Source organism: Rutilus rutilus, assembly GCF_951802725.1.
Source record: "Rutilus rutilus genome assembly, chromosome: 6".
In the NCBI taxonomy this organism is placed as follows: Eukaryota; Metazoa; Chordata; class Actinopteri; order Cypriniformes; family Leuciscidae; genus Rutilus; species Rutilus rutilus.
The window spans coordinates 27,098,185-27,124,991 of record NC_140214.1 but is presented as its reverse complement, the minus strand read 5'-3'; the positions used below and the strand labels follow the sequence as shown (position 1 = coordinate 27,124,991).

Here is a 26,807-nt window from a genome sequence, read left to right as displayed (position 1 = left end):
CCTAAAAAGTTGCAAATAACATTTAATGTTTTCTCCCTGACAATAGACTACAATAATATGCTACTAAAGAGTAAAGAGTGATTACAACCAGAGTGGACACAGACACGATAAAATACAGCAAATCGAATGTAGTCCAAGCTTTTTGTCCCCACCCTAGTGCTGGCGGCATCACAAAACTCTCTCACTTCCGATTAGCTGTCGAATCATTAAAGGAAGCTGGTTCTGGTGCTTTGACTACATTAACCGAAAGAGAAGATGCTAAAAGACTCATACAGGCTCTCACATCATGACAAGGGTCTTTCTTTAGCCTGGGTGATCTCCTCGATTCTTGCCAAGACGCTCTCTATCAGGTCAAATGTGAAGAGGGCTGACTGCAGAACCTGCAGAAGTGGCATGCAAACACTGTTAGCTGTGTCCACTGTATTGAGCACCCATATGGACTGGTGCACAAAATAATATACCTGAATCTGCATTTCTGGTGTCATGTTGGGCAGCTTCTCATTGTCAACGGTTAATGTGCAGACTGATGCTTGAGAGTCTGTCGAACGCAACAAAAAAGGGTTAGCAGCCTCACTACAGAGATTTCAAGTGACACAAGCTACATTCACAGCATAAATATGTTAAGTTCGGGATTATGAATGAGAGAGTATTGCACCTTTAGAAGTGATCTTATTCGCTTTCATGCTCTTCAGTTCTGCCTCATAATGCGCTTTGGACATGTTCAGACCGGTCCGCATTGGCTTCAGATAGTTGTCCTCAATCTTATAAAGCTCCGTCCAAATCCCTGTCTAAACAGATTAAAAAAAAAAAATTATATATATATATATATATATATATATATATTATGTGGGAGTCTGTTATGGATGTAGAGCAGTGGGTCCCCCATTGACAAAAACCATAAAGACAAAAGCTACTTGTTTTTAAACTTTTGTACAGAAACTAGTAGGCAATATATTAAAATAATAACAATAATAAATTATAATTGTTGATGTTGTTACAAATAAAGTAATTAAATTTTCTTATCATATTTCTACTTATTAATTACTATTTTATTATTACCAATTAATTTAAATTACTTATTTCTTTTGTTATTGCGTTTTTATCTACTAACAAATAGAAATTTATCAGCAACAGGGTTATTGCAGTTAAGTAAAACCATTTTAAAAAAATCATTACTTTAACAAACTTTAACTGAAAAAAAAAAAAAAAATTAACTGAAACCTTTATTTCAGCTAGTTGCCAACGTTTCTCATTTTCATTTAACTTAATTTACTAAAATAACAAAAACTAAAACTATATTTTAACTATAAAGACATAATAAACATTTAATTAAATTACAAAAACAAAACTCCTAAAACATTATTTATTATTTATCCTAAAACATATATAGGATAAATAAATAATACAAATTAAAAAAAATTAATAATTAATAAAAACTAAAATCTCAGTGATATAAAAATAACAATACTCAGCAATTTCAACCCAATAAAATATTTTAGAGAGCATCCAGTAAAAAATATTAATAATTTAAAATAATAATAATAAATAAAAATATTTTTTTTATAAATAAAATATGTGTGAGTGCCATCCTGTACGTGGATGCATGCTCTCATTTTCGCGAGGGAATATCCACTTGTATTTTTGTATATTGTACCCTTTCCGGAGCACCCATAGTTTGCTTTGGGATTTTTTGAGTGCCAAACGCACTCTTAGATAATATTTTTTTCTTCACAATATTTTAGCTTGACATTAACTAGAAAAATTATATTCAAAATACAACAAAAAAAAAAAACTCCACCACTTTTCCAGTTTTACAAATCACACTTTTAAAATTCCCTCATTAATCCAGGTTTTCCAAGACCGTGTGAAACAAAAAACTAATTACAGTTGTCGAGGGAACGAATAAAACTGAGAAATACAATGTCAGTGTTTAGTTGTTTTAGCTTATTTTAAGGCTTGTTTCATCTTTTTACCTCATTTTAAGCGAAGACGGTTCACCCTTACCTCATTCTCCCATTCTTTATCTCGGATGAGCATGTATCTCAGGAGGTTCAGTGATTCCATGATCCTGTATGATATGAACAGCAGTTTGGTCAAGTCAAACGACTGCGACTGAAGCAAGCGTTGTGGCAGTAAGACCGAGCTCTCACCTGTCTAAGTTCTGCAGAAGGTCTGTTTCCGGTCCGTGCGGAAGACACAGCACTAGCCGCAGCAGAGGCAGCAGATGTTTACCCAGGAACCACTCATTACCATTACATGGCTAAAAATGCACACACACACACACACACACACACAAAAATGGAGGTGCAATAAAAAATAAATGGAACCAAATGACATGATATCATGACTCATCTTACCTTGAGGGAAAAGTCAATCTGATTCTTGATATTCTTGATAATGTATCCCTCCACCCCCGCGTGGTGACTTGTTTTCAACATGCCTCTAAAATGGAGGAACGCCATAAATGAAAGTGTCTAATAACACTAATATCACCAGCTAAGCTGTCTACATGTTCTGTTGTTTCAATGGAAACCCGTTTCCACCTCAGATATCGCAGTATATGCCAGATAAAGACTAAAATAGGAAAGAGTTTCTTTGTATTACTAGCATTTCTCGTGTTTATAGCCTCTTTAAGAGGAATCGCTTGTTGTGTTCATCATTTGTAAGTCACTTTGGATAAAAGCATCTGCTGAATGAATTACAATTAAGCACATTGTGACATTTAACGTGGAATTGTGAGATATAAAGTTGCTATTAGGGCGGCAACTACTGATGATTTTGAGAATTGATTAATCTGTGAATTAGTTCTCAATTTCACACACTATTGTGTAGTGATTTCAGATGTTTATGTCTAATATGGTGCTATACTATTCCCTGGCTCACCTGTTAACCAGCAAACTCAAGGAAAAATATTTTATACCTGAAGAACTTGTATTTCGCCTCTGTGCTGAATTTGTCAATACTCAGCTGAAACACTTTAAGGCCTTTAGTTCTCTGTGGTGAACACAAATCAAAATGAACAATGATAACACATATTATACAACACAAACATATAAACAACAGATCATCTCACTTACCAAAGTCTGGTCTGGACACAACGTCATAACTTTAACCAAGTTCTAGACAGAAAACAAAAAGTCTTAGAACAAGACCTCACCTAAATCACACGCAGAACTATTGTTACAGCATAATTAGTTATAATATTTGTACCTGTGGAACACTGAAAAATGTCTTCAGCTCCAAAATATCTACTGGTAGACTGTTATCTTCAACTCTGACAAGACTTTTTTCATACAGTTCCTATGACGAAAGAATTAAAGGAATATTAAAACAGGTGGTAACACTTTATTTTAAAGTGTCCTTGTTCCATACAGTGAGGAAAATAAGTATTTGAACACCCTGCTATTTTGCAAGTTCTCCCACTTGGAAATCATGGAGGGGTCTGAAATTGTCATCGTAGGTGCATGTCCACTGTGAGAGACATAATCTAAAAAAAATAATCCAGATCACGATATATGATTTTTTAACTATTTATTTGTATGATACAGCTGCAAATAAGTATTTGAACACCTGTCTATCAGCTAGAATTCTGACCCTCAAAGACCGGTTAGTCTGCCTTTAAAATGTCCACCTCCACTCCATTTATTATCCTAAATTAGATGCACCCGTTTGAGGTCGTTAGCTGCATAAAGACACCTGTCCACCCCATACAATCAGTAAGAATCCAACTACTAACATGGCCAAGACCAAAGAGCTGTCGAAAGACACTAGAGACAAAATTGTACACCTCCACAAGGCTGGAAAGGGCTACGGGGAAATTGCCAAGCAGCTTGGTGAAAAAAGGTCCACTGGTGGAGCAATCATTAGAAAATGGAAGAAGCTAAACATGACTGTCAATCTCCCTCGGACTGGGGCTCCATGCAAGATCTCACCTCGTGGGGTCTCAATGATCCTAAGAAAGGTGAGAAATCAGCCCAGAACTACACGGGAGGAGCTGGTCAATGACCTGAAAAGAGCTGGGACCACCGTTTCCAAGGTTACTGTTGGTAATACAGGTTCCCTGCTTAAACCAGCACATGTCAAGGCCCGTCTTAAGTTTGCCAATGACCATTTGGATGATCCAGAGGAGTCATGGGAGAAAGTCATGTGGTCAGATGAGACCAAAATAGAACTTTTTGGTCATAATTCCACTAAACGTGTTTGGAGGAAGAAGAATGATGAGTACCATCCCAAGAACACCATCCCTACTGTGAAGCATGGGGGTGGTAGCATCATGCTTTGGGGGTGTTTTTCTGCACATGGGACAGGGCGACTGCACTGTATTAAGGAGAGGATGACCGGGGCCATGTATTGCGAGATTTTGGGGAACAACCTCCTTCCCTCAGTTAGAGCATTGAAGATGGGTCGAGGCTGGGTCTTCCAACATGACAATGACCCGAAGCACACAGCCAGGATAACCAAGGAGTGGCTCTGTAAGAAGCATATCAAGGTTCTGGCGTGGCCTAGCCAGTCTCCAGACCTAAACCCAATAGAGAATCTTTGGAGAGAGAAACTCCGTGTTTCTCAGCGACAGCCCAGAAACCTGACTGATCTAGAGAAGATCTGTGTGGAGGAGTGGGCCAAAATCCCTCCTGCAGTGTGTGCAAACCTGGTGAAAAACTACAGGAAACGTTTGACCTCTGTAATTGCAAACAAAGGCTACTGTACCAAATATTAACATTGATTTTCTCAGGTGTTCAAATACTTATTTGCAGCTGTATCATACAAATAAATAGTTAAAAAATCATACATTGTGATTTCTGGATTTTTTTTTTTTGATTATGTCTCTCACAGTGGACATGCACCTACGATGACAATTTCAGACCCCTCCATGATTTCTAAGTGGGAGAACTTGCAAAATAGCAGGGTGTTCAAATACTTATTTTCCTCACTGTATGTCACGTGTACTTACCAGGGTTCATACAGATACTGTAAAATGTAATTCCAGGACTTTCAAGAACTTTAAGCACTTTTCACTTTTTTGGTTTACAAGGACTACAATAGAGATCTCACTTATCAAACAAAACAATTCAAGTGCAGCGCATGCAATGACTGTGGAAACATTTAACCCTTGAAAGGATACTATGACAAAGATATCCTTTATTCAAACTGATTTTTTTTCCTCATGAACACATGATCGACCTGAAGAATGAAAGCTGTATCATATACTTGGATATTTATATGAGCAATATCATGCTCATAGCCATGCGAAATGGCTCTATATCTATATCAGACGGGCTGCAGTGTTCATTTTGAGTGAAAAGATTGTTTTATCAAATACAATTAAACACTAATTTCACATATATTGTCTGTCAATAACTTTTCAAGTACTTTTCATAAATATGGCTGTTTTCAAGGGATTTCCAGGACTTCAATTTCAAAAAGTCAAATTCAAATCCTATTCCTAACCCAATAGTAAGTACATGTTGTTAAATAATATTAATACAATGTGGTCTGGTTTAATGTTGTGATGAACACTCTTACCAATCCTTTCTGCACACGGGATCCTTCAGTTCTATACATGAAGATCAAAACAGTAGAGTGAAATCCTGTGTGTCAGAAGACTCTCATACACAAATATTCAGATTCACAGTCATAACTTCATTAGTACCTGCTTAACAGCAGCTCGATGTATTCCATGTTGCACTGAAGAACAAAAACCGAACTGAAAAAAACACGCAAACAAATGTCAGCACAAATTGACATGAGGGTTTATCTGTGGGTAAATCATGGTCAGCAGCTTCTGTCTTCACCTGAGAACCGCTGGAAAGATGTCCACGGCTATATGATTCACAAAGAGCAGGTGGCACATGCAGGCCAGCGACTCTTTCGGGTATCTGACCTCCTCTTCCAGAAAGCCTGGGACCTCCCTTCTCTTCAGCACATTACGACTCAACAAATCAGGGAGTGACTCCCCAATATTTGACAAAATTATCTGTACATGGAACATAATGCAGATTAAGTATGAAAAGGTATATCAAGGCAGTGGTTTTGAAATACATCAGGAGATGCCTCTAGATTTAATATTATGCTATTTGATATTTTTGTGGGAACTGTGATAAAAAAATGTTTGTAACATTATAAATGTCTTTACTGTTACTTTTAATTTAAAAAAGAATACATTTCTTACTGACCCCAAACGTTTGAATGACAGTGTAAGTTTCAAAACACATCATACAATAAAGGAATGCAATAGTTAAGAAAGTTCATGCAATATTATACCAGTATCTCAGTAGCAAAGTCTCTCAGAGGGGATTTCTGGAGTGTGTCTGGATCTTTCAACTGCACCTCCAGCAGAGGCTCACTTAAACTCTTCATACAGCTGAAGAAAAAAAATATAATACATAAATTGCCCATATTAAAACACTTTCTTATATTGTCTAAAAAATTATGAACTAAAACCCGAAAAAAAAAAATCAATTGTTTTAAATAAATCTGCGTATCACACTATTATAACTCTAACGTTGAGATTTTGCTAAAGATTTCATTTATTTTACAGAGTTATATTACAATACTGGTGTTTTTAAAGGGATACTCCACTTTTTTTGGAAATAGGCTAATTTTACAACTCCCCCAGAGTTAAACAGTTGAGTTTTACCGTTTTCGAATCCATTCAGCCGAACTCCGGGTCTGTCGGTACCACTTTTAGCATAGCTTAGCATAGATCATTGAATCGGACAGGACCATTAGCATCTCTCTCAAAAAAATGACCAAAGAGTTTCGATATTTTTCCTATTTAAAACTTGACTCTTCTGTAGTTACATCGTGTACTAAGACCGACGGAAAATGTAAAGTTGCGATTTTCTAGGCTGATATGGCTAGGAACTATACTCTCATTCCTGCGTAATAATCAAGAAACTTTGCTGCCGTACCATGAGTCCAGCAGGTGTAATGATATGACGCAGCGCCTGAAAATAGTCCCCAGCTCGCTAATTTCCAACGTGACCGGGACTATGTTTGTCTAACCTATTAGACCTATTTTCAGGCGCTGAGTCATATCATTACGCCTGCTGCACTCATGGTACGGCAGCAAAGTTTCTTGATTATTACGCAGGAATGAGAGTATAGTTCCTAGCCATATCAGCCTAGAAAATCGCAACTTTACATTTTCCGTCAGTCTTAGTACACGATGTAAGACCGTGTACAATTAGAAGAGTCAAGTTTTAAATAGGAAAAATATCAAAACTCATTTTTTTGAGAGAGATGCTAATGGTCCTGTCCGATTCAATGATCTATGCTAAGCTATGCTAAAAGTGGTACCGCCAGACCCGGAGATCGGCTGAATGGATTCGAAAACGGTAAAACTCGACTGTTTAACTCTGGGGGAGTTGTAAAATGAGCCTATTTCCAAAAAAGTGGAGTATCCCTTTAAGGATTAACTAATCAAGTGTTAGAGTCCAGAAAGCAGCAATGGTAATCTAAATGTAAAAATCGAGGAAATGAGTATGAACAATTAAATATCCAATGCTGACCAGTACCGATAACTGAAATCATGTCGATATATCCTTAATTTGGGGTAAAAATGATAAGCTACACTTATAAAACCTACAACTTGAGCAGTTCCACTCTGAGCTCATTGTCCTTGGATATTCTGTTGTTGTCCTTGATGATCTCCTTGATCTCTTCAACAAAGGGCTTCACAAACTGCAGAAGAGCAGTGCAGCAGCAGCACAAGCCGAAAACATCATCCTCCTCCTGCTCTTTGGTGATGGGCACCGGCAGTCTGGCCACCTGGCCGAGCAGCGTGGAGAGAGCCATGCCCACGGACGAGGCCTTCTTCATGCCCAGCCTCAGCAGCACTGACGGGTTCAGGACATATCAGGGGCAAAAAGAGGATCTGGTTAATTTAGGATCCATTCAGAACCATCAGAGTCACATGGAAGAGTCTTATGAGTACATAGGAATACAGTATGCATGAGTCAGGATGGTCAGAAAACAACTTAGTAGTCAGTTGAAGTGAGTTTACCTACAGTACCGTTCAAAAGATTGGGGTCAGTACGTTTTTTTTCCCAATACTTTTATTCAGAAAGGACACGCTAAATTGGGGCTTTGGGATAAAACGATAGCAATGATTATGATATAACCTTACCCTATAAAATTAAAACAAAGGTTTGATAAATGTTCGATACATTGTTAATCCACTATGCAAATAATTGCAGACCGTCGCATTGCATCATTTTATTAAATCTACATTAAATTGATAAAAATTGACACTAAATATCTTATTTCAAATAATGAGTAATGACTGCTGAAAATTCAGCTTTGCCGTCACAGGAATAAATTCCTTTTAAAAATATATTTTAAAAAAAAAGTTATTTTAAATATGATTAATATTTCACAATATTACTGTTTTTACTGTATTCTTTTACTGTACTGTTCAAATAAATACAGCCTTGATGAGCATAAGAGACTTCTTTCAAAACATTTAAAAATGCACTGAATTTTGAACAGTAGTGTAGATTAAAAACTTAAAATCTGAAACTTCTCAGAGATGGTTTTCATGGCTGAAACATTTAGGCTGTCAGCAGTTCACTGATGTCAACAATACATCAACATTTCAGCGCTTATGATTCAGTAAGAGAAGAGGAACCTGTTTGTAAAGGCTTGAGGAGAAGTGTAAGCGTCTCAGCAATGGAGGCAGAATCAGCCTCCTCCACCTGCTCCAACAAACCCACCAGCAGCTCTTTAGGACTGCAAACCTGTTTCACAAAACAACACTATGAACAACTGAACGCAGCATGGAAACTTACAGCTGGTAACGGTTTAAGAACAAGACATAAACAACCTCCAGCAGATGCGACAGGATGGCATGGCAGTGGGGAAGGTTTTTGTCCTCCTTCTTCAGGAGCATCTGTACCAGAGGTCCCAGCAGATTCCAGCCCATGCATCTCACTATGCTCTTGAGTAAAACAAGGAAAAACATTCCTGAATTTGTCCTTCTCCATAGATGGATCACAAAGTGCACTAGATGCTGTCCAACTAACCTTGTTCTTCTCATCGACTAGGATGCTGAGAACTTGAGCACTGTCGCCTTGTTCTATACAGGTTCTTCCAGCGGTGAGGAATAAATCGTAGTCCTGCGATGAGTAGCTTTCATCCTTGATTGCTTGCTAAAGAAAAAGTGAATATACACGTGACTGATGGTAGGTGACACATCGTCATTGTAGCACATATCTAGACACTTACACATCTCTGGACTACATCACTGAGCTGTTCTAGAGCCATCTTGATGGTCCGAAACGTCTTCTGTCATCAAAGATTTCTGTATAGAAAAAACAAATTATGATATTAATATTATGCATGATAATGATGTGGTGCAAAGACAATAGAGCATTGACGTAGTCATCAATCATGACAGCTTTATAAAGAGCAGCTGGTGGTCACACACAGCTCTAATTATTATCATCAGCAAACAAAGCAGAAAATATCCATATAAAACAGAAAATATTCATAAATAGACCCCACTCTTCGTCAGAGAGTCTGTATATGGATATAAAACGTTGTTGTAGTCATTAGCAAGATAGCTAAAATCTCGACTGGCGTTCACTAAATAAGCTCTGTAATCAGATTATGCGTTCGCGTAGCTTTGTACAGGTACGGCCGCTGGTTTAATTTGCTTATAAGATACACATCTACTAAAAAAAGATACAAACTGAAAATGCGCGCTCACTTACAGCTATACTTTCAATAAGCAGCGCCGCATGTTTGGAAACTGGAAAGCGGAATAAAGCGTGTCACTTGCGGCTTGCCGTAGTGCTGTGACGTAGGCGGAAAAAGTTTTGTTTTGGGAAAACAAGCATGGAAGCCGGTGAAGTGACAGGAAAGAATAGCTCCTCAAAATCCAAAAAGAAAGGTTAGTGGATATATGGAGCTACATGGGATTTGCCCTCAAAGTTTTTATTTTTAAACCTTAACAATATTTGTCCGCTTCGTTTGAATTTCAGGTGGAAAGGGAGCCGAAGCGATTTCAGCAGCGCATGAGGCGAGAAGGTGCTTTTGTGTTTGTTTACTTTAGTTGAACTATGTTTTTGACTAGGAGTGTAACAATATGTATCGTGGACTGTGACTGTTTTGTTTTAGTGTCAGTAGTACTATATTAAACTACAATATATAATGTAATGCAGTGGGGTATATTTGTGGGTCCTGATAATGCCAAATGTCTTATATTACCAGTAAAAAAAGTGTCCTACATTATTTTAAATAAATCTAGTCAGTGACAGAGTCCAAGCACATTCTTAAAATAATTCTGTATTTTCAGCTTTAGAATAATTCTGGTGTTACTATTGTCCTGTGTGCATTGGGTTACCAGCACCAAGTTAAATCCTATTCATTTTGTAAACCTTTTACCATATGTCTTGGAGTATCGCAACGCAATAACATAATATAGTGAGTTCAGTATCGTGATATGTTTAGAATCTTGACCCCTATTTTTGAATACCAATATTTTCAAGTAACTATTAAAATGACGCGAGTTATATAAAGCGTGTTGTTTGCAGGAGGGAAGTCATTAAAGAGGCACTCAGACAGAAGCTGGAGTTGGAGCGCAGAGCCCTGCATGTGGTCGAGCGCTTGGTGGAAGAGGACAGCGTGACAGAGCAGTTCCTCATCGACTGTGTAACTTACATGTTTAGCCTCTTTATTAGCTGGGGATTTAAGTAGTTGTGGGTTGTGCTCCAAAAATAATGTCCTGTCATCTTCTGCTTCAGGCATGGTACATCACTTCTACCAATTACAAAGACACAGTGGAAGAGCGGTCCATTGCCAAACTGTGTGGATACCCTGTGTGTCCAAATAAACTAACCAATGTAAGAACCCTTCTTGGAATTACACAAGTTATTTTTTTTATTTGACCAATTTTGTTGTTTCTTTCTGTCTAATAAGAGTTTATTAATTTCAGGTGCCCGCTCAACAGTTTAAAATATCCACCAAAACTAATAGAGTCTATGATATTACAGAGCGCAAGGTATGATTTATTTCCATCGCTCTCCTGAAATGTATTTAGAGATTAAGCAGACCAGTTCTTCATAATGTTCTGTTGTTTGTTCTTTATTTTTCAGTGCTTTTGTTGTAATTTCTGCTACAAAGCCTCCAAATGTTTCGAGTTCCAGATATCAACAACTCCACTTTGGCTCAGAAAGGATGAGAGGTAGTATATCTATCAATCCAGTTCATTATAATTAAGTAGATATTTAATTTATTATTAAAATCAAAATGTTTAATCATATAATTCAAATATTTTAATCATAAAACTGAATTCTATAAAAAAGGATATAATTTATTTTATTTTATATGTAATATTACATTTTTAACTTCATGGCGATTCAAAAGTTTGGGTTCTGAAAGAAATTACGTTTTTGAAAGAAGTCTCTTATGCTCGTCAAGGCTGCATTTGTTTGATTAAAAATACAGGAAAAATAGTAATATTGTGAAAGATTATTATGATTTTAAATAACTGTTTTCTAATTGAATATATTTTAAATTGTAATTTTATTCCTGTGATAGCAAAGCTGAATTTTCAGCATCATTACTCCAGTCTTCAGTGTCACATGATCCTTCAGAAATCATTCTAATATGCTGATTCGATGCTCAAGAAACATTTCTGATTATCAGTTGTACTGTATAATAATTAAAAATGATGTTCAGCATTCTTTGAGGAATAGAAAATTCGAAAGAACAGCATTTGTTTGACATTTAAATATGAAAAACTTATGTTCAATTTAATATGTCCTTGCTGAATAAATATATTTCTCTCTTCTAATTAAAAAGTCATACCCAAACTTTTGAACGGTAGTTTATTTGACAATAATACTTTTAATTAAACTGTATTTTTAATAATGTTTTTTAAATAATGTAACAATGTTCTTTTCTTTTCCATAAAAGGCCTCCTGAGGTTAAGCTGATGAAAGAAGGAGACGGGTATGCGCATGCTGTTTGTCTTAGAGAAATGCCATTGTTTAGTAGATGTTTTGCAGTGGAATAACCTTCTGAATGAGTAGTTTATAGTTGTATAAATTGACTGGAAGTTTGTTCTCACCTGTGCACAGAGGCAGCTCAGGACAGGAGATAAAGTTGGTGGACAAGCCTTTAAAAAAAGCCGACATTGAGAATCCCGTCACAGACATTCCTGAGTCTTACAAAGACTCTCCTCCCTTCAGCCAGAGTGACAACAGCGACATTGAGCAAGACTTTGTCTCCAGTGTGGTGTCCAGACAGAGTAAACAAGCACGGGTTCACTGGGGAAAGCTTCCAAAGAGGGATGGAGCGAGTGAGGATGAGTCCACTGCTGAAATGAAGCAATATGCGCATCCTGAACCTTCACAAAGAGAAAATAATGATGAAAGTGGATCTTCACAAACTCCTCAACCACAGAAAGACCCATCCGAATGTCTACCTAAACTGGATAAAACCACATCTGCAGAATCTGATATTAAAGGCACTCTGGAGCTTTTGAATCGGTGTAGTCTGAAGGACGCTGCAACCCAAGAGGAAACTAACCTCCCTTCACAGCCTGAGATTGTAAACTCCCTCCCTGCCGCTGGTGCTCTGAACATCACTCAGGTGGGCATGAGTAAGAGAGGAGCTGCAGGCCTCAAAGGATTGTTGAAGGATCATAACAGGGCTAAAACAACCCCTACAGCCGTCAATCTGTGCCTTCTAGAGCGTCTACGACAAACCTTTACGGAGTGGAGAACTGAGGACACTATGAAGTTACTTTATGGGCCTGAATATGTTTCAGGAACAGAGTCTAAAGCACAGGAGGTTGAGGAACTGGATGAAGATGACCTGGATGAGGCTGAGGTGGAGGTGGGCTTGAGACAGGACAGTGGAAGTTCTTTCACACCCAGAGCTCCTGCTCCTGATATTGAGACACTGTGGAAAGAGACTGCGTCGCTGGAGCTGAGAGTGAGGGAGTTTTATGAAGGAGAGACTGTCAAAGTCAAAGAGACTGAAGATACACAGGTGAGAACTGAATGATTTGCCTTTCAAATTTTCACTTTTAAGCTTCCCTTCTAGACTTATACTTGCACATACAATATAATGGCTAAGTTTTAATTTTAGTAATTGATGTGCTTTTGTTGTTTTTTTTATTAGTTTTTTTATTCAGTTAGTACATTTCGTACTTCAACTTAAACATATTTCAGCTAGTTCCATCATATCTTATTAATGTGTTCTTCTTTTAAAATGCCACTTGATTTCATATTTTATATCTAAAGCAATGGCATTAATACTTTTGTCATGCTTAAAGCATCCATGAATGGCCTCTCGTTCTGAACTGTAAACCTGCAGTTACTCTGACTGTCCTGTTGTGGGTGCTTAATTCTAGCATAATCTTCCTGACACCTGGCAGCATCTCTCATTCATTTCTGCATGTTGCATTCTTGATTCACATGCAATCTTTTTCTTATGGGCCTCCAGGACAGTGGGAAGGACAAGGACCCTCCTCTGCCTTTGGTTGATTCTCATGCACAGCACCTGATACAGAAACGCATTGTTGTGGAGAAACTCAGCCGGAGGTCAGTGTTCAGCATTCCAGCTGCTTTAGACACAACTGTATGTTGATTTGGTCACCCTAATAATGTATTTGGCCTGCTTGAAATCGGTATAAATGGTGACCTGCATTTCTGTCAAACACACCCTGCACTTTCAGTCTTCTTGCATTTTGTTACTTAACATAACCTTCTTGTGTCTTCCAAAAGCTTGAGAGATGTTGTGGGACCCCTGTGTCTAACAATAAGTGATGTCATCAATAACATAAATAATCTGGTCAGGACATTCAGGTAAGTCGCGTCGCATCGCACACTAGATGAAGAGTGAAGACTTTGTATGTGTTTTCAAACAAGCTGATAGACTGTCTATACGAATACTGTTCAAAATTAAGATTTTCTATTCATTAAGGATGCATTAATATGGAAGCCCTGAACCGTATGGTGGAATTTTTTTTTAGAAAATCTCGTTATTTCTAGACATTAAGTCGTTATTTCGGCATAATATCTCGTTATTTTGACATAATACCTCATTATTTCGACATAATAAGGGGACATTCTAATATGCATTAAGCCACATTTAGCATTCTTATAATGGTTTTCTATGGGAGGAAAATGCTTAATGTGAAATTACACATATTCTGGACTCATCTGATTTTTTTTGTAGTATACTTTGATTTTATCACTTGACTATGATTTTAGTATCATAATGATTAATAAATGCACGCACAATTATCCGTGAACTTGATAAATGTTGCAGATATGTTTTACTATCCACAAACAAATTGCTTTCAACTTATGTGTGCAGAATTCAACAAATGTGCAGCAATTTTTTTGCATTTTTCATTCAAAATTAGTGATCATAATTTGCGCATGTAACAAAGATGATGTACAGGTGACGCGCGTGCATTTATTGACGTCTTTTCTGAGTCAATCTCATTTGAGTGTATTCGGCAATGCTTAACGTGCAATTAAACGCGTTGAGTTTATATTCTGGGCTCATACATTTTATTTTATTTTTTTCTGGGCTCATTTTAATTTGTTTGTGGATAGTAAAACATATCTGCAACATTTATCAAGTTCACGGATAATTGTGCATGCATTTATTAATCATATGATAAAAATCATAATAAAGTATACTACAAAAAATCTGATGAGTCCAGAATATGAACGCAACGCGTTTAATTTCACGTTAAGCATTTTCCTCCCTCAGAAAACCAATAGAAGAACGCTAAATGTGGCTTAATGCATATTAGAATGTCCCCTTATGTTGAAATTATGAGATAATGTCGAAATAACAATATATATTATGTCGAAATAACAAGATATTATGTTGGAATAACGACTTAATATCTCGAAATAACTTTTTTTCACTATGCGGTTCAGGGCTTCTGTACATTCAATTGATGTAACAGTAAAGAAATTTATAATGTTGCCAAATATTTCTAATACTTTTATGGTCAAAATTATTTGAGCATCAAATCAGATCATTTTAGAATGATTTCTGAAGGATCATGTGACACTGAAAGCTGGAGTAATGATGCTGAAAATTCAGCTTTGCATCAGGAATAAATTACATTTTAAATAATAGAAATTTTTTAAATTGCAATAATATTTCACAATATTACTGTTTTTACTGTATTTTTGTTCAAATAAATGAAGCATAAGAGACAAATTGTCAAATCAGTGTTTATGTCTGTCTATCAGACACTCGGTAGACCTTTTTGACCCGAGTCATGACATTTTGAGTTTCACGGCCCATAAATTGTGATTGGCCATAGAGGTGTTGTCAACAGGAAGTAGTGTGTCACACTATGAAGATGATTTAGCATGCCTCTGAAGGGTCACTTGACCCTTGGATTGAACCTGCTTCCAGGAATTATGTCTCTCCTGTTGAGGGCCACTAAATCTGAGCAGCTTCAAAACCATGACACCCATTAAAGCAGTTTGACTTTAACATTGCACTTATTCCCCATTATTTTGCAAGTCGTCATGACCGACATCAACGCGCATTCAAAATCGGATGGCATTTAAGTGCACTTTTGCTAACATTGTCCTTTTGTTCCAGGTTTACAAACACAAATATCATTCACAAAAGCCCAGAATGGACTTTAATCGCCGTGGTTCTTCTGTCAGTGTAAGTATCAAGTAAACATTCAATACATTAAAACTAAGATTGGAATATTTTCTGAAGTTGCTGGGTGGTTTCTGGCTCATCATACCATCGTCCAGATTGCGTCCAACCAGAGTCGGGTCTTTACATATTTGGTATCTTTCAGATGTCGGACAGATTTTTAGATTGCTTAAGCTAATTATCTACTAACGCTTGGCTTTGCTCTTGCATGGGAAAGTGCCACATGTGTTGGTATTTGCCATGAGAGTCCAGCACGGCCGCGCTCAGATTATTGCAACTGCAGATAATGCTGTGGGTTTATCTGATGATGGCTGTTGATTGGGGCTTTATGGCTTCTCGCTGGCCTGCTGTGCTCTGACAGTGAAAGTATGTGGTAGACGGATCAACAGCTGGAGGGCCTGGCTTTAACAAGAGCGGACGGGAACAGGACTGAGGAAATCAGGGAGCATTGTTTTCTCTTCAGGAACACACTATGTAAAGTCATAAGACGCAAGTGATTTATGTCCGTGCGAGTGCGTGTATGATTTGTGTGCATTTGTTTTTGCTCCAAGTTAATATTTGTCTACTTGATAAAGATTTGTTCTTCTATTGAGGATTGATTCTGGAGTTTCTAATGTGAGAGATCTTTTCCTTTGAATCGCAAAACTAGAAAAAACTAAAAAAATATATATATATATTTGAAGTAGTGGTAAGACTTTACAATAAGTTTACATTGGTCACACTTTATATTAGGTGTCTTTAACTACTTGTATTAAAAAAGAATGTTGCATTGCAGAACACTTTTGCTGCTATTGAGGTGAATACGGGTACGGTTAGGGGCTATGAGTAGGTTGAAGCTGTAATTGCATACAGGTATTTTTAAATATGTAAGTAAAATGTAAAAACATGCATGTGCACACGTAGGACCATTACATGTGTTAACATTAGTTAACTATATTGGTTAACATAAAACTAACACTGAAAAATATTTCTAAAGCTTTTATTAATCTTAGTTGATGCTAATGTAAACATTTTCCAATACATTATTAAATTTAAAAGTTGTATTCTGTTAATATTATTTTAAAGGGATATTTCACCCAGAAATTAAAATTAGCCCATGATTTATTCACCCTCAAGTCATCCTAGGTGTAAATGACTTTCTTCTTTCAGACGATAATTATTTGATATATCTATGATATATTAGTTATATTAAAAAATGTCCTGGCTCTTCCAAGCTTTATGATGGCAGTGTATTGCTGTTTCTGTTTTGACCATAAAAGTGCCTCTATCCATCATAAAAGTGCTCAACACAGCTCCGGGGGGTTAATAAAGGCCTTCTGAAGCGAAGTGATGAGTTTGTGTAAGAAAAATATTCATATTTAACACGTTACAAAGTACAATTCTATCTTCCGACCAAACGGCCATACACCATACACCTAGGATGACTTGAGGGTGAGTAAATCATGGGCTAATTTTAATTTTTGGGTGAACTAACCCTTTACGGACCTGATATAACATGAACTGACAATGAACAGTTGTAGTTTTATTAACTAAAATGAACAAAAATGAATTAATACTTTAACAAATGTTTTAATTGTTGCATTAATCAATGTTTTACCTATGGTTTGGCTTAATATTATATTATTAATTCTTAGAGACATAAAAAAAAACATGAAAAATGTTTGTATGCTAAATCATTGTCATATGATGTGACTAACATGCAGACAGAATAATAAAACTCAGTGGAAATCAAAATATCATAGAGAGGATCCCTCACTGTAAATACTACTGAAAAAAAACAATGAATTTTTGAATTTACATGAAAAAGTTAGTTCAGGCAAGAATTTAAAAAACAAAGTAAATTCCATATCAGTACTTAATTCAAGCGAGTAGAAATGAAAGCGTAAATATCACCTCAATAAAATTAAGTAAAAATTACTCAGCTTTTCTGATACTGGGGTTCCCATCATGCACTGGACCTTGAATAATTAATGAGGTTAATTTTTCACTGGTTTCCAGCTGTATTTACACTGTTTTATCATTGCTTTTGTTGTCAGGATTAGTAACTAGTAACACACTGATGATGGCTTAGGCCGAAACGCGTCTGTGAGGACATGGTAATAATAAATGTATGAAAATAGAACCTGAGAGTGCGGTTTTTCATCTTTACTTTTGATAAACGTTTTTTATTACTCGCACCCATAAACTATTTTGCGAGTTGAGCGCGCCTGCTCTTAATAGGATTAGTAACTTGCCATTTTGTGACATTTCGAGTAAATTTTCTGCTCAAAATGACACATTCAAACACAAAAACGATCCATCAAATGTTACCGTCATTGTGTATTGTCTACCAAGTATTGAGGTCTTTGCATTCACCTGATGCTTAACATCTGACATGCTGTAGTATAAATTACTTAGATAATCTAAGTAAAGCACATACTATAAATGACTGGTATAATTCAATATTATTGTTTGAGTGAAATGTAATGCAAAGGAAATTTCAACTAAATCGATATTAATCAACCTTTTATTAGCCAAGTTAAAATTACTTATTTTCTGTGTTACTTTCACTTAACTAGGTTAAGTAAAGTTTACTTAATTCCATATTCCAAGTAAATTTATCTTAAAGATTTCTAATTAAAGCTACTGATGAATATGTTTAGGTTTTTACTTGGCAAATCTTTGTAAATTTACTAGCATTTACTAGCAGTGAAAAAAAGTTGCCTAGCTTTTTTTCAAGTAAATCCTACTCCAAATTTTTTTCAGTGCTGCAGACCCTCATGACTGTGTCAAGGTCAAAAGGTCTCAAAATATCAGGGCCCGTATTTTTAAAGTTTCTAAGAATCCTCTCAGAAAAATCCTACATTAAAACTTCCAGGTAGGAGTCTTAGCTTAAGAGCGATTCGGGACCGATCTGAGAACAACTCTGAGCAAGGAAAAGACAAAAACTTTAATCTTAGTGAGGAGGCGGGGCTGACCCCGTTGCTACGTATGACACAATCTTTTGAAGACTGTGATTTGTTGGTTGTCCAAGAAGAAGGAAAAAAAAAAAGCCTATACATATATGTATATTATTTTTTATTTACATTGCTGTTAATTTCCTATAAGGTATTTGATTGGCTTAGAATGATTAAAAAGTGTTCCACTCTTTCCAATTACACTGATTGCTGGCATGTCTATTTAAGTGGTGGTTTGAATGTTGGTTTTAATGTAGCAAACATGGAATCAAAAACAAGGACGAGAAAGCCCGACCGGACAGAGGAACAGTGTTTACTGTTAGCCCAGTTAGTGGATGAACACAAGGCTATCCTTAAAGAAAAATTTGGACCGGGTGTCACAGCACGGTGCAAGAAGCAGACGCGGGAGCTTATAGCGGTTAATAATAAATTATTAACGGTTCATTCCCCCTGATTGTGCGCACCAGGAAAGCCTGCTATATTCATAAATGCAGTGGGAATGTCCAGTGGAAACGAAATGAACTGCGACACAATAAGAGGTTCTGAAAGTGCTGTAATTGTGTGATCGCTCTGCTTACAGAAGGTTGTGACAGACCCAAATCATCACTGCTGCATTGTTGCATTTTCCCAGTTGCCAAATATCTTAATGAAGTGATTACTTTAATATCTGGCGCTATGGCATTTCTGCGCTGTGTCGGAGATGTTAGCGTGTCTCTAATAAGATCTGTCACAAACATGATCTAATCTATAACGTCGTCTGCAACACATTTCTTCTCCCTCTTCGTCTCTCTGCCATTTTCTCCTTTGCTAAAGAAACTCTTAAGCCTCTTAAAAGTCCTCGTCCGTACTCCTATCAAGACCTCTTTTAAGGGTTAAGATGCTTTCCGAATGACTTTTAAGAGTAAACGCCCACATTTCTAAGAATTTTGTCACTAGGAGCTACTCTTTGCATTGAGATTTTTTTTATGAATACGGGCCCAGTTTTTGGTGTCAGTGTGTGTGTGTGTGTGTGTGATGTTTGTACAGTAGCAGGTGGTGTGTATGGCTTCCCTCAGAGCCACTAACTCTGAGGAGAGTTCCGTGCTGCTCCCTGGCTGTGTCAACACAAGCCCGTCTCTTATCACGGCCTGATTGCCGTGGATCCGTGATGCTGCGGGAACAGCATGGGAAACATTCCACCTGAAGAGCCACTTAAACCACCCCCCATTTAAAGATCTGTCCTGAAGACGTGGCTCTGATTTATTATTGACTGCCTGGGGGATTTCTTAACCCAATATTAATACATTTAGGCCTATATGTTTTATAATAACTTCAGTTTGGTGTAGAAACAATTTTCGCTTCGAAATTGCTAGTTAATTACACAGAAATGACCAAAGTCCTGCAAGTCATTTTCCTCGAGTCGGCGGCCATCTTTCAAATGCATCTCGGACCGCTATTTCAGTCATGCAAGTACAGGATTAAATTGATTAGTTGATTATTGATTACTAAATTAGATTAAATTATCCATTGATAATGCAACAAATAATTATTTAGATTTTGCCCAGAGAAGTTGCGAAAAATATGGTCATCTTCAGCACACAAACTATTTCTTTATCGATGGGAAAGCTTTTTTTTTTTTTAAACATATTGCATGTTTTATAACTTTATATTCACTAATCAGTGTGTTTCAGACTGTGTTTTTTGACTGCTCAACTTCATTACGTTCAGAGCCCATTTAAGGCTTTCAATCTGTTTATCAGCAGAGGGCCTGTTATTTTCCCTTCATGAATAATTTGGAAGCCTCTTCCAAATTACTCTGTGCCTTATGTCAGGTGTGCCGCCGGCCTGTGGGCTTTTGTTCAGAGCAGTTCAATAATAGATAAAGCTCCAGAAACTGTAGAACAGGTTGAATCCGAGCTGTTGCAATAACCCTTTTCCTCTTCGAGAGAGAGCTAGGGATGGATGACTCCATGAAAGTGGCATAAATGCAGGTGTTAAAGTACTCTAGAGAGATGATCTTTTATTCTCACTAACTTCAGTTTAAATCTGTTTGCATGCCAATGGTGCTAAACGCTGTTTGTTTGCTCAGATTAACAGAAGTGTCACCATTGCTGAGAGAGTCGCTGGCAAGTCCGTCTTCGTTGGAGTACATCTCCTCTATCATGAGCGAGCTGAAACTGGAGGATAAAGATCTACACAACCTCGTGCTGCTCTTCAAACCCTGTGTTGCTCAAACATAATGTACAGCACACATGTAGAATTTATAATAAAAGCCTACCTAATACAAAGATTGTATGCATCCTTTTTTCATTAGTCAGTATTATATTAATGTAGTTAATATCTTATTTACTTGCTCAAAATTGACTGACAATGAATCAAATTCAGATTGTGTTCATAGAACATGAACGTAAAAAAAAAAAAAACCTGCTTCATTCTTAAAAAGAGTTTCTGAAGGATTGTTCTGTCTGAAGAATTGTATAATAGAAGTGCAAGGTAATGCTCTTGGTGAAATTTCAGTTGGATTTTGGGCCATAGGATGGGCCTAATATAGCTTGATGAATGCATGCAGCTTGTGTATGGCTTCAGACGGGTTAAAATAACATCTTTTCTAAACAAAATCTTTTTAGCCTTTAAATTCAGTAGCTACAATATAGCCTACAGTGCAAACAAATATCTATTTTTGGATTAAGAATACATGGTTGGTTCATTTGTTCTTATGTTTTCCTCATAAATTACCTCAAATGTGAATTTGAAGCCGTGACAGGTGCGTTGCTAACAATTGCTATATCTGCAACTATCACACTTTCACAAGAATATGAATTTAACATTGACGAAATCCGCTTTAGCCTGCTGACATGACGTAACATTTTTATCCTAAACCTTTAAAAGGCCTTTGTATTTCGAAGTAAAAGAAAAAAAATGAGAACTAGCATTTTGTTTGTCCATTTATTAAATATTTTGCAGGAACATAATATCACAGCTTGTTATAAAATAGCCTACTTGGAATTGTGTAGGAAATCTCTCTGACATCAGCAAATTAATTCGTTATTTTCTTAATCCATAAAACCACAACATTAGCCTACCTTCTAATTCTAGTGTCACATGCATGTGCAAACAAACAGGTGTAAGGGAAAAAAACAAATACAAAATTGTTTGTGCATTATTTTAGTCCATGCTGCGTTTCTTTGTGTCTCCTCAGATCTACCTTGCGCTGAAATCCTTTGCCACACAGATCGCATCCGAAAGGCTTGAATCCTGTGTGTTTTCTGCTGTGTGTGATGAGGTTTGAACTCTGACTGAAGGCTTTGCCACACACCTGACACTTGTGAGGCTTTTCACCTGGAAAATAATGAAGGGGTTTTAAGTAACAAACTTTGACTGACTAATACATCGTATAGTTAGGCTATTCCATTACGCAATATTTATGCAAACGCCTGCGCAATGTGCGGTTCGGCTGTAATTAACCCTATATAAAATATTGTTTTGTTTTTATCAAAATATAAATCACCTGTATGAATGAACGTGTGTTTCTTCATATCTGATTTCTGGTGGAATCGTTTGCCGCAGTACTGACAGGGATATGGTCTGGTGTCCGAGTGGATGAGGAGGTGCGTGGACAGCGTGGACGACCTCTTGAAACTTTTGTCGCAGATTTTGCAGCTGAAGACCCGTTCCTGTAGGTAAAGAATGTGATTAGTAAGATTTCCCTGGCGTATAATTCTGTAATAATTAGCCCAATAAATGTTGTGGGAACGCAAGCATACTTGTGAATGGACAGCTTTATGTTGCTCCAGGCTGACCGCGTGGCCGAAGGTTTTTCCGCAGATATCGCACGCGAAGGGCCTCGTGCCACTGTGAGACCGCCGCACGTGAACTTCCAACCCATGAGGGGTAGAAAACACCTGTTAAAAAACAAAAGCATAACCGTTTAGAAGAAGTAAGTTTAAACAGTCGTGATTTAGTTTAGTTTCGTGGGATCTTAAAAAGTATTTTGGTCTAAAGACGAAAGGCTGGAGTTTTCTAGACAAAAGCAAATTCTGCATAAAGGGTTCTGTCAGGGGTTCCACAATCATGTGATCATTTTATTGATTTAGTTTTAATTAATTGTTAATTCCATTTTAATTGTAATAGACCTACAGTTTTATGAATTAAACGGCTCGGGGGGGAAACATTAGGGGGGAAATTAAATAACCTGGTAAATGTAAAAGTAGGCTAATATGCAATAATTTAAGAAATTTCTCCTTATAGCAGATATAACCTTTTTGACATAAAGAGGTCTTTAAAATTGAGTCAAGAACCCTACGATTTAATTTATTTCAGTTAGCTATGGTGTAGAAAAAATGTTCACTCAGAAATGTTACCATTTTACCTGGGTTGTTTCAACCTGGTTGGGTTTGTCCATAGGCCTGTTTGACCCAAACGTGGGGTGAAACAACCTATCATTTTTTATTTTAATTAAACGTAAACTTTTTAAGTAGAAAAACTAAAAATGTAGGCTATATTAAAACGTAGGCTATTCCAATAATCTTTGTTTTATTTTCAGCTTCGAAAAATTTTTTTAAGGACAAACAGTTGATATATTTATATAGCCTAGCTTAATAATAGAAATGTTGATTTAGCCTATTAGAGGCCTACCTTAGTGCATTTTACGCATTTGAACGACCCGCTTAGTTGAAGTCGCGTGGACATAATATCAGACTCCGAATCGATCTCTGCCACTTTAGTTGAAATCTTGAAGTCTGCATAAAAGCCTCTACTATCCAACAGGTTAGTGTTCAGAGAGGCATAGTCCTGGTAAAATCGGCCGGATTGTGCTGGATCAATGAGAAGATGGGCACCCGGCCTTCTGTCCATGGCCTCATGCACTCCCATTGATGTTTCTGAATCCGCAGAAACACTGTTGCACGATTGAATGAGGTGTCTGAGCTCGGATGTCGAATGGGCCCAAACATAAGGACGGTAAGACAAGTCAAAAGGCTGCGAGTCGTCTGGAGAAGACACCGGGCATTTATCCAGATCTAGAGTGAGATATGTTACAAAAGGAAAGCGTAATGAGGATTTTGCGTAGACCATGTTAAATGTAAAAAATAAAAAATAAAGTTGCTGCCTTAAATTTTTAAATAGCCTACAATCAACTTGGATGTTTAAGTCATTTCAACTTAAATTACATTAAACTGACTTTAAAGCAGGAGTTGAATATTGTATAACTTACAAAAAAAGTTGATATATTGCTTAACTTATTTTGATGAGTTAAAGCAATCTAAAAACATATGTTATCATAACGTATTGATCATGTCATGCCAACCTGGAGAGGTTCCGGATGACAGGGGCCTCCAGAAGTCCTCATAGTCGGATGAGCGGTCACACACACTGCCCTCGCAGCTCAGCGGGGACTGTTGAGAGGAGTGATCCGCCGTGCACACCATGCTGGCTTTAGGGGAATGATTACCCACATCCACCGGGCTCTCGGGGATCTGCCCCGTTTGACTCTCTAAACCCAATCAAAATCACAATGCATTATCCGTCGCTGTTTTAATGAACGCTTTTCATTGCTTAATTCATATATTGATAAATGTACCTTGGCACGTGAGAAGTTTCTCAATTGGGATGCAGTTGTCGTCCAGGTAACGGGGTTGATGATAACTGTGCGCCCGTTTGCTCTTCACCAAAAATGACCTCGGCATGTTTACTCTCCGTTATCAGGTTCAGGGTTACCAATCACTCACGGCTCTCCAATCCTGCCTGAAAAGTGGATTTCGGCCGGTGTGAAAAAACGCACCTGATCTTCACAGAATCAGTAGGCCTACAGCAACAGCAGGTGTGTGTCAAATCTCTATCCAGCACCCTTTTGCAATCAAAACCTCCCAAATAAAGCAAAAGCGATTTGAAGTCGAGGCACTGCACTCACTGCACGGCGCACTTTGTCATTAGGCTCCCTCTCGGCAACTTGATCTCAAAGACTTATTTAGTAAACTGATCCTCTGTCCGCATAATATGTATGAGCATCGTGTCACTTCCAAGTAACAGACTGCAAATGGGGCCCAGGGTATTATTGCCAATAACTAATAGGTTTTGTTTCGGTCGTTAATAACCTGATGACGAGACTTAAAGAACATCGAATTCCAAGCATAGGGAATAAACAATTAGTTTCAAATAATATAGGCTATTGCATTTAACACTGCATATTTATTTCCCTAATAATAAGGAAGAAAATGAGACAACATAATAGGTTATTCGGTTTAGCCATCTCTGCGTCACGCACAATATTTGCATGCGTATTCGATTAGAGATTTATAATAATTTTAAAAGAATTTGTTTAACTTGATGCTCTCTGTACATGTATGTCTTCAGCTTGCGCAATTATTTTGGAAAACAACGAAAATTATTATAAAACGTGACAAACAATTGATTAGTGAAATATTTTCATAACTAGCCTATAGGCTACAGATTTGGTCAGCTACATCCAAATTAATATTAAATTATATATTGTCTGGAAAAATGTTTGCCTACTTTTTGACATTGTATATTTTTCTGTTCGCTTTATGTATAAACCAATTATAACAAACAAAAAATATTCGTTTTGAATGTATTCGGATATCAACACTTTCCATACAAATATTCTTCCAGTGCAGCTTTATGCCTTAAAGCTATAGGCAAAACAAACGAGACAATACTAATCTTTAAAGCATGTGAAAAAGAAAAGAGCGATTAGGCTACTATGATTATTATAAATAAAGAAGAAGTGCATAGCATATAGTTCAACTATAGGGCTTGAATCAATTCAGGTGTTAAATCTCATTATTTCAGAAAGCAGAATGAAACCGTAATATTGTCAATTGTTACCTTTTTCCATTTCGTTAAAAAAATTTCGTTGCTTTAATTTGAAGTTTCCCCAAGACCCCCTAACACACCCTTGCGGGCTCTCTGGCATTAGGAAGCGTAATGCTCTGCCAGCAGCTGCAATCAAAAAGTTTGTATGAATTGAGCGGACACGGCTTCATTAATGCTGAACCATAAGAGTCCAGCAGTCAGATCAGATGTTGGAGTGAATGTGCACGGGAAATACCGTGGGGCACCGGCTGTGACGCGTGAATCTATCGCTACACTAGCCTATATCTGGACGTTTTCCGTACAGTTCAAATTGTCTAGAAGAGTATGTGCAGAAGTCAAAAAAAGTTTCAAGCTTACCTCGGCCAGCGCGTCAAGATAACGTTTACTTTATCCAAAGCGAATAATTCTGACACCTGATTACGACTGCGGTGTGAGTCAGGACAGGACTCACCTGTTGCGCTGCTGTTCTCCGCTATAGATGATGTGACTGCTGCGCGCGACCTGCCTGTCTCCAGCAACAGCAGCGCAAACACGCGCCTTAAATACACACGCGAACTTCCTGAACGCGACCGTGTTTGATCATGTCTCACAGTCACTAAATTTTCACCCGATTCTCGTAAGTGCCTGCAGCTACCTAACCTCATGCATTTTGATCTCAATTGACAATATAAACTGCATGATACGATTTAGCCTGCTAGACGCGCAAAGTGATCTAAATCACATTAGGATTTTAGGCTTGTCTGTGCTGGGCGGTTTTATATTTGTCCCAGGTGTGGTTTTCTGCAATTACTCTTCCAGGAATAACATCCCAGCCAACGCAGGGTGTCATTGCACATTCAAAAATACATAAAGAATGCAATTCATAGGCTATACAATGACTTGAACTGGCTACCTCTTTAATGATGAACATTTCATTTTAAATGAAACTTTATTTTAAGGTGTCCGTGTTATAGTGTAAGTATACATTTTAGTACTGAGTAATAATAATTAACGACATGTATCACTATAGGGTTAGGGTTAGGATTATGGTGTGGTTTAGGGTTAGTTGCATGTAATTAAGCATATATATGCAATATATTTATTTATAATTAATAATGAAATGTATATAAAGTAATATTAAGTATGATAATTTATTATTCATTATAAAATCATATTAAAGAAAAGCCTCATTAAAATGACTATTTCTCTTAGTATATACTACATCATTCATCACAGTGTCAAATATGATTTATAATAGTGCATAATACATTTGTGCAATTTATTGTGTACTAATTCATTTACTTACAGTGACAGTTTTCATAGACCCTATATGTTTAAAACAGAAGAGATGAAACCGAGGGCCTAAACACTTAAATACAGATTCATTTGACTGAAATCACTGTTGGTCAATCAGCATGGTTTTCA

General features: G+C 37.1%; 3 protein-coding genes across 6 annotated transcripts; 1 reads left to right on the top strand and 2 right to left on the bottom strand.

The window, feature by feature from the left end:
• Positions 1–4: 4 nt before the first annotated feature.
• On the bottom strand, positions 5–9,786 carry glmna (glomulin, FKBP associated protein a). Its single transcript, XM_084410530.1, has 19 exons — positions 9,714–9,786; positions 9,226–9,301; positions 9,024–9,149; positions 8,825–8,938; positions 8,630–8,738; positions 7,589–7,838; positions 6,262–6,361; positions 5,793–5,974; positions 5,651–5,704; positions 5,524–5,554; positions 3,211–3,300; positions 3,078–3,119; positions 2,921–2,994; positions 2,358–2,442; positions 2,151–2,260; positions 2,005–2,068; positions 656–788; positions 462–538; positions 5–380 (listed from the first exon to the last, which is right to left on the bottom strand). The coding sequence occupies exons 2-19, from the start codon at positions 9,262–9,264 to the stop codon at positions 285–287; spliced, it is 1,776 nt and encodes a 591-aa protein (XP_084266656.1). The 5' UTR covers positions 9,265–9,301; positions 9,714–9,786; the 3' UTR covers positions 5–284.
• rpap2 (RNA polymerase II associated protein 2) lies at positions 9,429–20,854 on the top strand. The gene is made up of 13 exons (XM_084410529.1): positions 9,429–9,633; positions 9,735–9,892; positions 9,984–10,029; positions 10,536–10,653; positions 10,746–10,844; positions 10,937–11,002; positions 11,097–11,185; positions 11,920–11,955; positions 12,084–12,999; positions 13,456–13,553; positions 13,737–13,817; positions 15,592–15,660; positions 20,662–20,854. The coding sequence occupies exons 2-13, from the start codon at positions 9,838–9,840 to the stop codon at positions 20,810–20,812; spliced, it is 1,824 nt and encodes a 607-aa protein (XP_084266655.1). The 5' UTR covers positions 9,429–9,633; positions 9,735–9,837; the 3' UTR covers positions 20,813–20,854.
• A 658-nt stretch (positions 20,855–21,512) lies between these two features.
• gfi1aa (growth factor independent 1A transcription repressor a) lies at positions 21,513–25,919 on the bottom strand. Of its 4 annotated transcripts, none has more exons than XM_084412471.1 (7): positions 25,855–25,919; positions 24,151–24,314; positions 23,878–24,063; positions 23,208–23,590; positions 22,337–22,474; positions 22,081–22,246; positions 21,513–21,911 (listed from the first exon to the last, which is right to left on the bottom strand). In XM_084412471.1, the coding sequence occupies exons 2-7, from the start codon at positions 24,254–24,256 to the stop codon at positions 21,733–21,735; spliced, it is 1,158 nt and encodes a 385-aa protein (XP_084268597.1). In that variant the 5' UTR covers positions 24,257–24,314; positions 25,855–25,919; the 3' UTR covers positions 21,513–21,732. The 4 variants fall into 4 exon arrangements, with proteins under 4 accessions (XP_084268597.1, XP_084268598.1, XP_084268596.1 ...); XM_084412472.1 differs by having other exon boundaries at positions 25,761–25,916; XM_084412470.1 differs by having other exon boundaries at positions 21,620–21,911; positions 22,081–22,474; positions 25,855–25,914.
• Between the last annotated feature and the right edge of the window lie 888 nt (positions 25,920–26,807).